Genomic DNA, 11,038 nt, shown 5'->3' with positions numbered 1-11,038 from the left:
GCTGAGGCTGGCTCCCCCCCTCCCATACAGTGGAATTCCAGGGTCTCTGATTGGCTAACAATCAGATATGAATGTATGTGATAGCCAGTAGCTTGCATAAAGTTTGTTCGCTGTTAGACAACAAAAAGGGAAACAGCAGTAATATGCCACCAAATGTGCAGGATTTTCAGGCTGCTGCCAGCTTGTTACATTCTCTCCTAAATCATGTAGAAGAAATAAGACAGACTGGTAATTCAGTTTGAAACCTGTTGAGTGGCATTATTTATTTCCTGCAGTTCGGATTAAAGTACACCAGGAGGTGGGCAGCACAGGACAGCAAAAGTGATCAGTATATTGAGATATGGGATCAATAAGTTAATAAATAATTCCAGGAAGTTACAAAGGTTTCAAAATGCTATGGATACCCCAGCTTTATTAAGCAAAGCTCTAACAAAGACATGTTGTTCTCTAGCAACATTAACATGAGTAAAAACATTTCTCCTGGCTCAGAACAGCCATCACAATGCCCCCATAATAGTGCATTTAAACAACAGAAGCTCCCTGCCTGGAAACCCCAGCTGAATTCTGTACTGGTTCTCTCCACCTTCTTTGGAACTTGCTTGTTCTCCCTTGCTGTGGGAACTGACCTTCTATTGGCTGCAACAACAATAAAAGAAACAGAGGTTCGTTTGAGAATCACTTTGACTACTTAGCCTTCTTTTTGAGTTGCTTGGTCTTTAGGTGGGAAATTTTTGGAGCTATGGGAGTGGAGCCTGGGGAGGGTGAGATTTGGGGATGGGTGGGACCAGTGGTGGGATTCAAATCATTTAACAACTGGTTGTTTACAAGCACCATTTTAACAACCAGTTCTGCCAAAGTGGTGCAAACCTGCTGAACCCCACCACTGCATGGAACTGCACTGGGGTATAATAGCATGGAGTCTGTTGTGGGGAGACAAAGGGAAAGGAGCTTGGAAGTCACCTTGAGTCTCCTTATAGGAGAGAAAGGTGGGATATTAATCCAAGCTCTTCATCTACATCATCAGTGAGACAGACACAGGCTAGAGAACAACAGTTGGGAGGAGGGGGAGTTCTGAGATCTCAACAGTCACTGTTCATGAAAAGCAGCTGTAGACGGGTGAGTATGGGGTGTTAACTGCTACTAGCCTCAAGAAAAGCAACCTCCCATACACATATTCCAAATGAAATAAATTACAATCCCATTGCAGACACAAAGTTAACCATATAAATACTCTCAGATGCCTGTGTCAGATTCTAATGGAAATTGTCCTCAGTATTTTAGGGGACGTTCTTGCTCTGGAGATGTCACTTTTTTCCTTCCTGTGAGAGGCAGAGGATCTTAATGTATGGGAGAAAAGTTAACTCCTGCTTCCCATTTTCTCTCTGTCTTCTTTAGAAGCATGGTGTGTGAGCGGCACTTGTTTATGCGTTCTTGTGGTTCTGCTAAATAGTTACATTGCAGATGTTTGGCATAATGTTGGCTTGGCATAATTTTCCTTCTGATCTCCACCCAGATACAATAGACCTTTTTTACTATCCTCAATTTGCAACTACTTGGTAAGTCCCATTGCTAAAACAAGGGAACACGGGGTGGACTGATAAAAACGTGAAGTTCTGTAATCCAATGTCACACAATTTATCTTCCACATTCACTGGTACTTATTTTCCTATTGGATTGCCTTTGCTTAAAAATGACGCTTCAGTTTGTGATATGCAGCCAGCTGCATTGCTTGGGGGAAATTTTTTTCTTGACAATACATCTTAAGCTCATGTTGGAGTAGAGATGCAAGCCAATCCCAAATTTCATCTGCCATCAAGGTGAAATAGAAGCACTTCACTACTAGCAAGAAGGAATGGTGGTCTGTACCTTGTCCCACTTATTATGCACAGAATCTTGGTATAACTAGCAATTGACTTTGTCTTTGCTCTTTTCACTATTAGTGTTTCTCAGGCCAAGGATGTGCAAACTGATGCTGAGATGTTGAACCATGAGGCTGAATGCATCCTCAGTCTACTCTAGCCCCTATCTTCGAACAGCAGTTCCCTTGTGCTACTAAAACATGCCTTATGCCAATGAGAAGCAAGCAGGCTTCTTGTCTACGTATTTTCACCCTGCCATTTATTTCTTGATCCCAGTGACACAAGACATTATATAATGGTATGTTCTGTGATGCCATTATGGAACAAGGTTCCAAAACTGAAACTTGACTACACAGCTAGATAGCCACTTGGACTAGGGCCTTTATTGGAAAGCAAATCCCCGCTGTCTGACTGTTGTTCCCAATTCATGTCTGAGCAATCATTTCTGGATTCAACGGAAAGAAGGCTTCTGTCACCTTCTGTCTTTCTCCGAAGGGGCAGCAATACATCCGTACTGGCAGAAACCTGCCTTTTTATTAGATATTGAGGATGAAGAAAACAATGGATATAGAAATGACAACTTTATTATCTGGATACGAGTAGCACCCTTCCCTAAGTTGAAAAACTTTTACTGCCACCTCAGCCACACCAATGAGTTTGCAGACGGGTTCCCTGCTGGAGATTATGGCATACACATATCTTATAGTTTCCTTTCTCTGCAAGTTTGCTTAATGTTGGGGGGAAAGTTCAGGCTCTTGCTACGTAAACTGTAATGTATCACAGCATAGCTTTACAGGCGCAAGCACATTTTCTGCAGTGATGGAGATCAAGGAATTGTCATTAGAATTGTCCCTGATAGGGACAAAAAATCCAAACTTCACATACACGCTACAGGGGTCAGTGCTATCAGTCACACACCAGGAAAGGGATTTAGGCGTCTTAGTTGATAGTTCCATGGGAATGTCAACTCAATGCATGGCAGCTGTGAAAAAGGCAAACTCTATGCTGGGGATCATTAGAAAAGGAATTGATAATAAAACTGCAAAGATTGTCATGCCCTTATATAAAGCAGTGGTGCGACCGCACTTGGAGTACTGTGTCCAGTTCTGGTCGCCGCATCTCAAAAAGGATATTGAGGAGATAGAAAAAGTGCAGAGAAGGGCAACGAGGATGATTGAGGGACTGGAGCACCTTCCTTATGAGGAGAGGCTGCAGCGTTTGGGACTCTTTAGTTTGGAGAGTGTAATGTATTGTATTGATTGTGAGGTACTGTATTGTTTTAAGAGTCTGCAGCTGTTGCACTGGAATTGGTAATCAGTAGGTGTGTTATATTGAGCACAGCTGCAGAGTGATTTTAGGCTATGTGTGAGTAGCAGCTTTGAAATAAAGCACCATGTTTTGTTCCTCCGACTCCTGATTCTTTGAGACATAACATATTACGTACGGCAGGATAAACTTGCCTGACGAAGCTCTAGGGCAAGTTTTGTGAAGCAAGGACTGTGAGTGAAATTCATGGCTTCTTTTCAAGGGCAGCTGGAACAGTTTAATTTGGAGTTTCCCTTTGAAGTGGCAGAGTTATGAGGCCCGATTGGACATTTTTATCTTCTGGCAAATGGCATAACAGACCCAGAAGGGAAAAGAGCCGTGTTTTTTGAGCCTCTGTTGTGAAGGGGTGTTTGACCTCGCTTCAGCATTGATAGCGCCAAGAGACTTATACGCAACACCCCTTGTAGAAATACTGCCTGCATTAAGAAACCTTTTCATTCCCCAACCGGGCCAGAAATAGCTAGACGGAGTGTTTTTTATAAACTTTGATCAGGAGGGGACTGAAAGCATTGCAGATTATGTTGCAGTCTTACTCTAAGCGGTTGGCACAACAATGTAATTTCTCCAATTTGGAAGAAATGTTAAGGGATCGTCTGGTCTGTGGCCTGAGAGAGGCACCATTGCAAAAGTTGCTGCTGGCAAAGACAGACTTGACTTTTCAAACGGCATACCAAGAAGCCTTGAATTTTTGAACTTGCTGCAGCCTCTACCTCAAGGGAGGTGCTGACTGAAGCCAGGAGCATACAGAGATTGCAAACAGCTGGCAGTGGGACTGTAGACCCGGGTAATGGTGAAATTCAGAGACTGCAGCATGGTGCAATGAAGATGGGAAGACCACCACAACAGAGAGGGAGGGATGTTAACAGAGAAAATGTATGAGTTGTGGTGGAGAGGCCCCATGACAGAGAAAGGCGTAAATAAATTTAAAAGAGGAGCACAATGTTTCTATTTATGCAAACGTTGGGGGCATATTGGGAGAGTGTGCAGAGAAAAAAAAAAGGCATCAGGGACCAAGAAGACATTATGTTCCCGGCTCATCTACTAAGCACACTCTGTGGATGCACCTTGCTGTCCCCATACGCGCCCAGCTGAAAGCTTGACTGGCCAACCCCTACATGAGCAGTGTGAGTAAGGTGTTTCACGCAGCTGATGTAATTAACCACGATGCAACCAGCCAGATCCAAGCCGTAAGTTGTGCGGTGACTGTGAAGCGATCCAGGGATGTCCCTTGTGTGATGGAAGTTGGATTCTGGAGTCCAGCATTCTCCATCGTTTCATGGGACACTCTATAAAACATTTTGCCCCACAGGATGATGGTTGGACATTCAATCTTGTGACTTTAACCACTTTCACGGATTATCAAAGGACACTTAGAGTACCTGTGGTTGGCATGTGTAATGGTCCATGTGAAATATCATATGTTTGATGGATGTTCTGAAATTGTTAATAATGAAGTGGAAGGGAAAGGCGGACCCGAGCCCTATTGGGGTTGGACTGGTTTGGGAGGGTTGGGAGATTGTAATTACTGGAATTCATGAGGGTTAGCAGAAAGTTGACATGGGAGGTGCTTAGTGGGAGAATTTAAGAGTGTGTGACTTGCTTGCTGAGGGACTGGGGCAGTATAAGGAGGTCCACCTATATCATTGCATGTAGTCCTTTGATCCTTTTAGTACCCCCAATACGTCTAAGAAATCAATGTACGTCTATTCCATTTGCTTTGCTGCTCTAAAGTGGATGCAGAACCTAGATGCGGTTATTGGAACAGGGAATATTGGAGCCAATTAGTGGTAAATGCAAAGGAAATGGGAAACTCCAATTGTGACCCCCCTGAAGAAGGCCAATGGGGATGTGTGCATTTGTGCTTTGATTATAAGTGCAATACAATTAACAAGGCATTGCCAGGAAACATCCGTACTCCAGGGTGCCAGTTGTCCAGTCCAGTTGTTAGCTTAACATTTGGCAGGGGGAAAGGTTTTGCAAAATTAGATCTAAGCGCAGGGGCATACCAACAGCTGGAAGTGGATGATGCCACTGCACGAAGCCCAGGCGATAGCCTATTGACTTCTACAGGGGGGTAACATTCCAGAGTAAAGCGGCTGCAATTTGGAGTGAAGCGTAGCTCCTGGGATATTCCAGAGCTTGATGGAAGAAATATTAAAGAAATCCTTGCCGGGAGTCATACCATATTTTGATGATGTCTTGATGAGTGGGTGCAACTGAGGAGTGAACTGATGACACGGGTACGGAAAGTACTGCAGTGCTTCTCAAATCTACGGTTGCGCTGTTAAGCTGGCGAAAAATGCGTGTTTGGAGTAGCGCAAGTAGAGTTTCTTTTGGGATACATGGTAGATGCAAGGGGAGTCCACCCGACAGCAGCAGTTGCTGTGAGGGCCATCCAGGATGCCCCAGCACCACAGTCAAAGCAAGAGTTACAGGCATTTTTGGGATTAAGCTAAATTTTACCATTCATTCTCTAAAGCATAAGGCCACAATGGCGGAGCCCACTCGCAACCGTTTATTAGATAAACGAGGCAGTGTGGCTAAGTGGACAAGTCAGCATGAGAAGGCATTCCGAGATGTCAAAACGATTGTTGTCACTCAAGAAAGTGTATTGGTTCATTTTGATGAGAGGAAGCCATTAATTTTGACGGCGGCTGATGCCTCCCGATATGGAGTTGGAGCAGTGTTGAGCCATCAATTGGAGGATATGCGGGAAGCTCCAATTGCGTATTATTCCTAGGGCCGTTAGTCTTGCCAACGGAGCGAAATTACAGCCGCGAAATTGATGAGGCATGCTTTCAGCAATAGTGGCTACAGGGTTAAGAAGTTTCATGATTACGTGTATGGGCGAATTCATTTATGATTGTTACAGACCATAAGCCGTACGTTGTTGGGATTATTTTCCTCAGAAGCGCCAGACACCACAGATATTGTCCCCTAGAATGCTGCGGTGGGCAATGTTCCTGAATGCATATGGATTATGTCTTGCAGCACCAGTCGGGAAAGAAAATTGGTCATGTAAGATGCGCTTTGAGTAATGCTTTGCCAGTACAAAGGGAGGAGGAAGATCATTCCCCACTTCTTGGAGGTTTTGATGTTGGAATGCGCTTATCAGAGCCTCCAGTTGCAAGCTGCAGAAATAGCAGAAAAGTCAGCTAAGGACCCAGTGCGCTTGCCCGAAGTTTTGGAGTATTGGGCATGGAAGGGGTTGGCCATTGGGTAAGTTAAGAGGAAAAATTCCAGACCATTTGGAATGAGGCAGCCACGAGATATCTGTCCACAAGGGGTGCTTACTGTGTGGGAAATAGAGTAGTGATCCCCAGCAGCTTTAAGGATTAGGGTGCTGGAGGCCTTTGGCATGTAGGGCACCCCGGAATAGTGAGAATGAAGGCATTGGCCCGTGAAGTTATGTGTGGGTGGCCAAAGATGGATGAGTGAAATAGAAGAATGGGTGGCCAGGTGCAGGGGAGTGTCAGATAACGCCGCACCTGCCCCACCAACCTCAGGAAACCCTCCTACCTATCAATGGGAGTCCACAAAGACCGTGGGTCAAGTGGGTACATATTGAGATTTTGGTGGCGGGGGCCTTTCCAAGGCCAGGTGTTTCTCATCGTGAAGTGGACCTCATATTCCAAATGGCTAGAAAGTAGTGCCAGTAATGCTCAATGACATCACTGAAACAAAGTTATTAGGGCACTGGCGTAAGATTATTTGCAACCCATGGCCTCCCCGGATAAATGCGGTGGTATCGGATAATGGGACAGCGTTTGTATCCAAAAGGAGTTTAGAGTATTCCTGGCCAATGGTGTTATTCCTCGCCAGGTTACCTCGGCCCCTTTCATCCATTCTACGAATGGGCAGGCAGAAAAGCGATAGTGCGTTAATAAACGAAGGATGCATTGCAGCGAATAGTAGAGGGATTGGCACCGTCGGTTGGCGGGTACATTTTTTTGTTAACTTACAGCACATAAATAACCGTGCACAGCCACCCGGGAGAGGAGTCCTGCGGAGTTGCTAATGAATGGCGGAAACTTACAACGTTAAGCTGGACCGAATGCATCCCGATTCCAGTTGATGATAGTCCACGGAAAAGAAGATCAGGTTTGTTGAAAGCACCTCGGACATTTGATAGGGATGATACGGTGTATGTCCGAAATTATGGAGCAGGTCCATGTTGGGTCCCAGCAGTTGTGGAGGCCCTTTGTCTTATAGGGTGGAAGAGCTGAAGAGGGGCGGTGATCCGCATGAACATGTTATTGACCAAGTAAGGAAGAGAGTGCCAGGTCCAACAGTAGATCAGGAACCCCCAGGTCCCTTGAGATCTAGAGCGCGTTAAGGGGGCAGATGGAGCTGCAGGATGAGGAAGCAGTAAATAGTCCAATTGTCCCAGAGGAACCTGGGGCGTTAAGGGCACAGATGGAGATGCAGGATGAGGAAACAGCAAAGGGTCCCGAATTTGTTTTGCAGAACCAGGAACAAACACAGACTCAGGAGCCAGAGCTGGGAGCTGAGACGATCTCAGCTTTGAAGAAGAGAATCCCACCAGATTATTACAGGAGTTAGGGGGAAGGGGTGTAATGTATTGTATTGATTGTGAGGTACTGTATTGTTTTAAGAGTCTGCAGCTGTTGCACTGGAATTGGTAATCAGTAGGTGTGTTATATTGAGCACAGCTGCAGAGTGATTTTAGGCTATGTGTGAGTAGCAGCTTTGAAATAAAGCACCATGTTTTGTTCCTCCGACTCCTGATTCTTTGAGACATAACAGAGAGGAGGCGGCTGAGGGGGGATATGATTGAAGTCTACAAAATTATGCATGGGGTAGAAAATGTTGACAGAGAGAAATTTTTCTCTCTTTCTCACAATACTAGAACCAGGGGGCATTCATTGAAAATGCTGGGGGGAAGAATTAGGACTAATAAAAGGAAACACTTCTTCACACAACATGTGATTGGTGTTTGGAATATGCTGCCACAGGAGGTGGTGATGGCCACTAACCTGGATAGCTTTAAAAGGGGCTTGGACAGATTTATGGAGGAGAAGTCGAATTATGGCTACCAATCTTGATCCTCCTTGATCTGAGGTTGCAAATGCCTTAGCAGACCAGGTGCTCGGGAGCAGCAGCCACAGAAGGCCATTGCGTTCACATCCTACATGTGAGCTCCCAAAGGCACCTGGTGGGCCACTGCGAGTAGCAGAGAGCTGGACTAGATGGACTTTGGTCTGATCCAGCTGGAAAAAAAAAAGATAGGCATGACCACCAGCTTCTGACGGCTCTTGCTTGTCTTTTGGCTGGAGAAAAATTACGGGGAGGTCAAGCTAGTTAGAAATAAGTCAGCTGGAGAGAACTCTTCACAAAACATATATGCCAGCTTAACTCATTGATTTTCAACACCCGTATCAATATGTTGAATCAGAACAGTGATACAAGTGCAGAAAAGGTAGTATATTATACAGGATTTAAAAACTATGAAAGGTATTATCCGTTACTGGATTGGTACTTTGATAACACCCAATTTAACTTTATTCCTTTCCTTAAGGCTTCAAAAGTTTCAGCTTAACTCAGTTGCAAATATTTTTATTACAACTTCATGCATAAACACATTCATCTTGCAAATTATAGGGATATAAAATGTTAACTTCTGATGACAGCTTCATGGCAGAAAATAGATATAGTTGACATAGACATAGAATTGTAATACTGAACAATGGATTGGGGGGAAGGGGGGGGAAGGCATACCCTACCATTCATAATACATATCTTTTACAAGTCACTCCTAGCTGATAATGAACCTTAATGTTATGTTACCAGATTTCCTAGTTACCAGTTTTGATGGGAGAGAACACATTGTCCTTTCAACAGTGACCTGGAGCGGAAGAGTAAATTTTTTCTCCGACCAGCTTACATCATTACTGGTGTAGTGACCTTATTGGCATGATGTGTCATCACAGCATTTTTTTTTTAATTCAGAAACAAGACAACAGTATACCAGGATCAATGAAAAATCGAAGATGCCTGGAGAGTGAGAGACCACAAATACAGGCTTAAATGTCTAGTTTTTATTAGTTGGACCAAAAGAAAGCCGCAAAGCGGGGCATTTTATTAAGGAACTTAAACCAGTGAATACAGATTGACCAGGCCATTAGCATGAGTGTGAATGTTATATTACTGTAGACCCAAGTCTCCCCCTAGTGCCTTTTCTTTCATATTTTTCAAGCAGTTGTGATAGCATGACTACAGCTTCCAGAGATGTCTTTCATAACCCCCTAGTCTTTTCAGCAAGAGAGAGAGGGTGTGCCTCTCACACAGAAGCGTCTGCCAACTGCCTGTGCCCTGTGGGAAATTATTCCCTCCAAAATCTCTGACAAAACAGCTCTGACCAAGCAACTTTTTATTGTCAGAACAAAAATGTTAGTAATATGGAGAGGATGTTTAAGGGTTTATATTTCTCTTTCAGTTTTCCCACATATATCTTTTCTAAGAAGCCATCCAAATAGTCTTAGTTGCTCTTCCAGGGCATTTGTCTGTTAGGCAGGGCAGTATCTCTAAAATAAAACCAAGGTGGATTTTGCAAAGCATAATGTCTTCAGGACATTATATAGAACGTTTTGGGGAAGAACTTTGCACTGGTCTCTTCCCCAAAATGGCAGCACCGTCAAATTTCTCTCAATTAAGGTTTAAAAAAATTGCTAAACTAGCAATCTTTTTGCAAAATCCTGGGGTTGAAGGCACTACATGGGCAGGAGATGCTTTATTTCCCCCTTTCCACCCTTTCCCTTTGGCTTCTGCCACCATGCACCATTTCAGGGAGAATCTGCCTGCCCACCATCTTGTACAGTTCACCCAGCATGTTGTTGGCTGATTCTCTGAGCACCCACCATTTCACAAGTCCCCCAAGCACATTTGCTCCCTGTGGCAGTGACTTAGACCCACATTTCACTAATAAATAGATCAACAGCAACAAATTCAGTATAGTTTGGCCCAGTGGCATAGCACTAAGGGAGTGGGTGTGTGTGTGGCAGGGGTGCAGGGTGCACGCGTGCCCTGGGCACCATTCCCCCTCGTTCTGACCCTGGCCTGGCCATTGCTGGAAAGTCCTTTTTTAAAATTTTGTGTGGTGAGCATGTAAAGCTATGCAGGTGCAACCAACTGGATTGCTAGAAAATTGGCACAGCTGCAAAGGTTCATTTCTATATGCCTTCACAGCTACACATGTGTTGTACACAAAAAAGTGTTTCAAAGCAATTAGGTTCATATAATATTGAACAAGGGTCACTTAAAACAACACTTAAGCAGGACCAGATGGATAGCTCTATTAAGTCTGTGATCGTGAAATTTTAGTGGTCTGATAGCATTGTAACAGACTTAACAAAAGGCATTTCAGCACAAGCTTTCATGAATCAAACCTCACTTCTTCAACTGCATAGAGATGAACATCCATTGACTTAGTTAAAGGTTATAAGGAGTATAAGTAATCGAGTTTACCTATTTATGCATCTGAGGAAATGAGCTCTGACTCACAAAAGCTCATGATGAAATATGTTTTGTTAGTCTTTTACATTCTATACTGTATTGTATTTAAGCAGAGCCAGTTTGCTTTCTGTGGCTAATCTATAACTATATTATGGGTGTGGTGGGTATGGGAGATTTCAAATTGTGTCTGGGTTTCTAGAATGGAGTTTTGTTTTTGTTTCTTAATTAGGTTTTATTGTGTTTTTTGAATGGGGTTTTATTGTGTTGTGTTTTTTACTGTCATTATTTTAATGTTGCCCTAATTGCCCTTCTCTGCACTTTTTCTATCTTTTCGATATCCTTTTTGAGATGTGGCGACCAGAACTGAACACAGTACCACT

The 11,038-nt window shown here is 43.8% G+C and overlaps 1 protein-coding gene across 1 annotated transcript; it reads left to right on the top strand.

Moving 5' to 3' along the window:
• The first annotated feature begins 298 nt into the window (after positions 1–298).
• On the top strand, positions 299–9,233 carry LOC125431284 (cell cycle control protein 50C-like). The gene is made up of 5 exons (XM_048494049.1): positions 299–666; positions 1,562–1,654; positions 2,355–2,564; positions 8,997–9,064; positions 9,156–9,233. The coding sequence occupies exons 1-5, from the start codon at positions 438–440 to the stop codon at positions 9,231–9,233; spliced, it is 678 nt and encodes a 225-aa protein (XP_048350006.1). The 5' UTR covers positions 299–437.
• Positions 9,234–11,038: the final 1,805 nt, after the last annotated feature.

The sequence above is a fragment of the Sphaerodactylus townsendi genome, linkage group LG04 (genome assembly GCF_021028975.2).
Source record: "Sphaerodactylus townsendi isolate TG3544 linkage group LG04, MPM_Stown_v2.3, whole genome shotgun sequence".
Classification (NCBI taxonomy): domain Eukaryota; kingdom Metazoa; phylum Chordata; class Lepidosauria; order Squamata; family Sphaerodactylidae; genus Sphaerodactylus; species Sphaerodactylus townsendi.
This window is presented reverse-complemented; position numbering and strand designations above follow the sequence as displayed.

Coding starts and splice junctions, on each gene's coding strand:
- LOC125431284 (XM_048494049.1), top strand. CDS start 438: ATGTTGTTCTCTAGCAACATTAACATGAGTAAAAACATTTCTCCTGGC. Junction 1,655..2,354: donor TTTATCTTCCACATTCACTG/GTACTTATTTTC, acceptor CTTTCTCCGAAG/GGGCAGCAATACATCCGTAC. Junction 9,065..9,155: donor CAGTGACCTGGAGCGGAAGA/GTAAATTTTTTC, acceptor TTTTTAATTCAG/AAACAAGACAACAGTATACC.